At 48.0% G+C, this 6066-nt stretch overlaps 1 protein-coding gene across 2 annotated transcripts in view; it reads right to left on the bottom strand.

Moving 5' to 3' along the window:
• Nucleotides 1–4312, bottom strand: part of MITF (microphthalmia-associated transcription factor) — a 211317-nt gene extending 207005 nt beyond the window's left edge. The window contains exon 1 of one of the 2 annotated variants that reach the window (XM_008567205.1): nt 4053–4312. In XM_008567205.1, the coding sequence (XP_008565427.1) occupies nt 4053–4156 (104 nt within the window). In that variant the 5' untranslated portion in view covers nt 4157–4312. The remainder of the gene's footprint in view (nt 1–4052) is intronic. The other variant, XM_008567203.1, reaches the window with a different exon arrangement.
• Between the last annotated feature and the right edge of the window lie 1754 nt (nt 4313–6066).

The following is a 6066-nucleotide window of genomic DNA, read 5'->3' as shown; positions in this document are numbered from 1 at the left end:
GATCCGTTGCCGGACACGGAAAAAGACAAAAAAAAAAGAAAAAAAAAAAAAAAAAGAACCTGTTCTCATAGTGTGCATCTTCCCAAGATATGACACAGCCTTATGGGTCAATACGACCAAAATGGGATTCGCACCATCTAAATCCAACAACTTCACATTCCTAAGGACAAGGAGGTCTGGGTTAGGAATAAAATGGGCCTTTCCTTATGAAACACTTGAATATCTGAGCTTAGCCTCAATGACAAACACATAAATTGCTCTTTGGAGAGAACCTGATGGATACCTATTTTAAAAGCAACACAATGTTGAATGCAAAAACAAAAACCAAACACCTTACCCGAGTAGGATACCAAGGGAGAAAGCAACACATAGTCAAACAAATATTTATTGTGTGAGGCATTGCTCTAGGCCAGTGGTTCTGATATGGGAGTGATTTTGTCTACCGTGGGACATCTGACAATGTCTAGAGACAATTTTGGTTTTCACAACTGGTGGAGGGGGCAGTACTGGCCTTTAGTAGAAAGAGGCCAGGGATACTGCTAAACATCCTGCAAAGCAGAGGACAGCCGCCAACAGCAAGGAATTATCTTCCCAAAATGTCAGTAGTGCTGAGGCTGAGAAACTCTTCTAGGCTCTGGGAGCCCAATACTGAACAAGGAACAGAAGAAATCCCTGCACTCTTGGAGCTTGCAGTCCAGTATGGAGAAACACATAAAAATATAACATATTGAAAAAGTTATATGCTAGGTTATAATGTAAGTATACGGAAAAAATACAGATGGGCAAGGAAAACTGGAAGTTTGGAGGGACAGCGATTGTAGATATTTGGTCAAGGAAGGCCACACTATTAGTGTGATGGGAATCATGGGAATAACATTTAAACGAAGACCTGAAGCTGGCGGGAGAGTGAGCACTGTGGCTGTCTGGGCAAAGGGTGGTCCAGGCAGAGGGAAAAGCAACTGCAATATACAACGGCCCTGAGGGGGAGGCGCCTGGGCTACTCCAGGAACAGTAGGAGACCAGCAGAAGGAGTTGGGAGGGGGCAGCAAGAGATCAGGTCAGAGCCGACATGCAGGCAGCCTTGTACCATTTGAAAGACTGGAGTCTCACTGAGAAAAACTAAGAGGCAATGGAGGGTTTTGAGAAAAGAATGACATACCTGCCTTGAGTTTTAACACAGGGTTTCTCAACCTCGGCCTTATAAACTATTTGGGGCCACATAATTCTTTGTTGTAGAAGGCTGTCCAGTGCACTGTAGAATATTTAGCAGCATTCCTGGCCTCTACCTACTAGATGCCAGTAATGATCCCTTGCCACTGTAACCATCAAAAATGTCTCCAAATATAGCCAAATGACCGCTGGGGGGCAAAGTCATCCCCTGGTTGAGAATCAGTTTCAACAGGAACATTGTGGCTGCTATATTGAAAATCCAGTGAAAGCAGGTAAGGGAAGAAGGCAGGAGACTAGTTAAGATACTACTGTATTAACCCAGGTGAGGGCTGACAGTGGCCTAGACCAAAGTGGTAGCAGAGGAGTTGGTGAGAAAAGTGAGCAGACTGGACATAAATTCAACTCCAAGGGACAATCCAGAGAATACAACTGAAAAACAAAACAACTCCAGCAACTTTCAATTTCAACTTTTTCCAACCAAGACTTATAAGAAGTGAGGTAGCCCACAAAGACTTAAGACAAAAAGCAGAAGACTCTGAACAATGTGTAGCCCTTTTGAAGTCACACAACATATGTCGATGACAATACCTTAGACAACTGCGGAAAACAGTACAGGGAAATGGTGCCAACTCCATATATTTATTCACAGATTTTATTTAACTGGTTTATTTCAAAGAGTATGTGTCTGCTCCACATACAAGTTTTACAACAACTTTTTTAATTTAGCTTCCTTCTCCATACCGTTTCTGTGCCACACCTGTTTCTAGCCCCGACGTGTGAAGCCATTCCTTCCCACGTACCCACATTTTTCCTTACACGTTCTTGCTAGCTAGCTAGTTACAAAGGATGTTCACCCTTGCAAGTCATTTTTGCTGACTCTGAAAAAGAACGGGCCCAAATCCTTCAACATGAGTTTCGTGGCACACATTTGGGCTTTTCCAGATGGTATTTTCCTCTCTCTCTCAAACTCATTTAATGTTATGTATCAGCTACCATCAAAAATGTTCCAAACAGTCCAGTTAATTCATTTCTTTCAGGATACCACACACACACTCATTCTGGCCATGTAAGCATTTGCTTATAGAAGCAAAAGCAGAGACTGCTCAGTAAAACACTGGTCCCTTCAGCCAAATGCAGATAAAACCCGGATGAGCAGGAACCAACAATACCCTTTACACAATATCACTCAAAACCCCCAGCCCCCAACACATACAATCTATGCTCACACACAAAACAGCCATTATGAAGAAAAACCACCAACTAAAGGCTGGTTTTATGCATCTCACTGCATAGGAGGTTTCCTTCCAATCTGTGTCAAGCATCTGCAAAGAGGCTGCTTCAGCCAGAGCAGTCAGTGAGTGGGTCTGCTGATTCCAGATTTTCTTCCCCAACGTGGATTCAGAGTCCCGCCACAGCCCAGAAGGAAACAAACCTGGCTCCACTTTCCACCAGAGCAAGAATTATGCCCATGCTCTCCAGAAGTAAAGATTGCACACTTCGCTCCTGATTCAGTTGCCCTACTTCCTTCAGCCCGATTTCTGGCCCCTCTCCCCGTTTGCCAGGCAGGCCCATTCACCCAGGCCCTAGCCACGGTGAGGGGCAGCGTAGGAAGGATTAGATCAGTGCGGAAGCACTGCTGAACACTTCCAGTTATAGCCTACTGTTACCTCACAACTGAGGGGGGGACATAAGCCCTCTCTGCTATCACAGTCTCAACTGACCATCTCCCTCTGAGTAAACATTGGAAATGAGAAGTGACAGGGATCCGGAGTGGCCAAAGGACAGACAGAAAGGAAGACACCCAACCCACTCCAACAGCCAAGAGGAATGGAGGTCCTGCAAGAGCAGTGCAAAGAAATGGGCACTAGAGGTGGCAGGGCGCCAGACCCGCGGATGTCTTCACTCCCCTCCTAAAAAGTTTGTGAAGTCCCCCGCGAATTTAACACGCGTTACCATCAAGCAGGGGACACTCCCAGTAATTCCCCGGCCCGAGATAATTCCTCTTCAGGGAAGGCCTGGATTTGAATGGGACTCTATTTCCAGGGAGCTTAACCTGGACGAGGAGACACGCCCACCCGCTGCCCCGGCCCCTCCCGCACTCGCGCTCGCGTGCCCGGCGTGGAAGGCGAGAGGCGGAGCGCAGGCAAACCTCACCTGGAGGCCGACAGGGCTGGTTTTCCCAGAGGGGCCGGAATCCTAAGAGGCACTACTGGGCGAACTAACTGCTGCCCTGTAACGTTGCGTCTCGATCCATTCCAAGCTCTCCGTCTCCAAGCCCTCAGCCCACCGGGATCTTCAGAAAAGGTTCAGTAGAGGGCCGGCCCGTGGCTCACTCGGGAGAGTGCGGTGCTGATAACACCAAGGCCACGGGTTCGGATCTCATATAGGGATGGCCGGTTGCTCACCTGGGAGAGCGTGGTGCTGACAACACCAAAGGGTTAAGATCCCCTTACCGGTCATTTTTTTTTTTTTTTTTTTTTTTTTTTATAAAAAGAAAGAAAACATTCACTAGAAACTCTTTTTTCCCCCATCCCACCGGGACAGCGTCCCGGCTCAGTGCTCCTCCTCTCCCACCTCGCGCCGGGTTGCTCCCCAGCCCCCACCCAGTCTCAGGAGCTGGCATGCCCAAGCCGAGGGTCCCCGCGCCTGCACGCACCGTCCAGACTCCCCGCGACACCCCCGAAGTGCGCTTGGCAGAGCCTCCTAGATGCGCACCGGCCACGGCCCCCAACTGCGGGGGGCAGCTCTCCCTCTGCCCCAGGGCAAGGGCACGGGGTCCTTGTCCTCGAGCTGGGGCGATCGGCTCTCCTCGCCCCGGGGTGGGAGGCGCGGGGTCCCCCAGCCGCCCGCCGCACCGCCTCCTTCCAGCTGTCACCGCTCACCTGTTCTTCAGGGGTTGACTTTTGAGTTCGTAGTAGGTTTTGGGCTCTTCGTGAAACTCCTCCCCAACTTCGAAATCCGGCACGATCCCCGATTCCGACTGCATGGCTCCTGCTTCCCGTCTTCTCACTGCTAGAAAGTGAGAACAGAGCCCCGGGGAGGAGGGTAGGTGGCTGGGCCTGGGCTCCCGGAGCCGAGCGCCCCGCGCAGTGCCGAGCTGAGCCCGCTTACCCGTTCGCTGCCGCCTGCCCCAGCGCGGTGAGTTTACACTCGCAGCCGGGAGGGAGGGTCCGGGGCCGAGCGCCACCTGGGATCTGTAGTTCGGCCCGGGCAGGGGACTCCTGGCTCGCCGGCGGAGCCCTTCCTCGAAAACTACACCTCCCAGAAGGCCAGACGGGAGGGGGAGCGAGCCAACGTGGTGGACACCGCTACTGCAACTCCTGTTTGGATTCATTGTCAATGTCAGCAGCTCCTCTCCCTCCTCTTGCTCCAAGGGTACAGGCTCGGCTATTTAATAAGAACGGACTCAGCAGGCTGTCCTACTGTCGTCACCCCTCCTCCCATCTCAAACATTTGCAAGGGCACGCCGACTCCTTATTTATAAAAAAGATAGCGCAGGGTTTGGCACTGGAAAGTTTTAGCATTCAAGCCTATCTTTAAAAAGACTTCCTATCAGCCCGCATGCTTCCCTGGGCTGCTGCAACATGTCAACTTGTCCTCGTACCGGAACAGAGTATAGGAACTTTCCTTCACTTTGTAATGAAAACATTATTGGAGAAATTGTTCTCGTGCGTTCCTTCTCTAGAACTAACTCAGTCTGAGCTTTTACATTACATTCATCAGCTGAGTGGCTCTTTCCTCTTTATCCAATTAGCCACTTCTAATTTAAAGCAGAACTTGAAAGATTCGGTTAATTTTAAAAGGCACAAAGTTACAAAGCAGCCTTGTCGCTGTCTGCTTTTAGTTTCTCAGTTGGCTGGGAGTTCAAATGAGATTGTCCTAACATTACAGGAGTGAGGTTGTGGGGCACATATACTGTGCAAGTGTCAGCCCCCTCCTGAGCTCGCCTGCACTCACTGAGGTCACATCATAAAAGTCTCTCAGTTATGGCTCATTTGTACTTCCAGTCCTTCCCTCTGTTAGTTTCAGTAGGATGCGTTCCTTCTTTTAAAAGTGACTTGGGGAATCAGGGACGCAGTATGGAATTGGAGAGTGAAATTTAAAGGTATAAGATTCAGAGGTGAAATCTTTAGTCCTTCTAAGAAGTGCTGAGCAATCTTGGGGTATGTCACTGGATTCCTAGAAGCCTTGATTTCTTCATCTATAAAAGAGGAGATTGGCAAACCTGTTTTAGAAGGTGTTGCAAACTCAAGTGGAAGAGAAAGTGATTTGTAATCTATTAAAAGCTGCCTAGTGGTCATTCTTTTCTTTATTAGATCTTGAAAATATTCTTTTCAGACTAACATCCCATCTGTGTGTTTGTCCTTTCAGAAGTAATAAACTAAATGATCATCCTAGGAGAAAACTCTAAGGAGGCTGCACTAATGACTGGGCACCTTCTAGGAGTTGCCCATTTGAAAAGAAAAGAAAAGATCCCCAGTAGGATGGGTTGATTTTAAAGCTGGGGATCTCAAGGAGATTTAGGAAAATGTGCAGGAGACACATGGTGTTGTAGTAGCAATTACCAAAATCCCATAATACAATTTATTCCCTAAAATACTATGTTTAGGTCCTTCACTATAACCATTAAAATATAACAGAATACCTCAAAACACCCCTGAGGAAAGTGGGCATTTTGTGCTCATGAATGTGGGATCACAGATCCCTTGATTAATGAACTGTTGGAAATTAGATATCAAAAGTAAAGTGTTAACTCTCTGCCAGAGGAATAGGAAAAAATGTAGGGAATATGCAGTTTAGACTCCTAATCTCATCTGGGTTCTCAACTATTTGCACTTGAAATATGGGAGAAGGGGCCTATTTTCATAATAACTTGGGAATGTTACAGGCATGTAA

Source organism: Galeopterus variegatus, unplaced genomic scaffold (genome assembly GCF_000696425.1).
Source record: "Galeopterus variegatus unplaced genomic scaffold, G_variegatus-3.0.2 Scaffold303, whole genome shotgun sequence".
NCBI classification, from domain to species: Eukaryota; Metazoa; Chordata; class Mammalia; order Dermoptera; family Cynocephalidae; genus Galeopterus; species Galeopterus variegatus.
The sequence above is the reverse complement of the archived record's forward strand: the minus strand, read 5'-3'. Positions and strand labels throughout refer to the sequence as shown.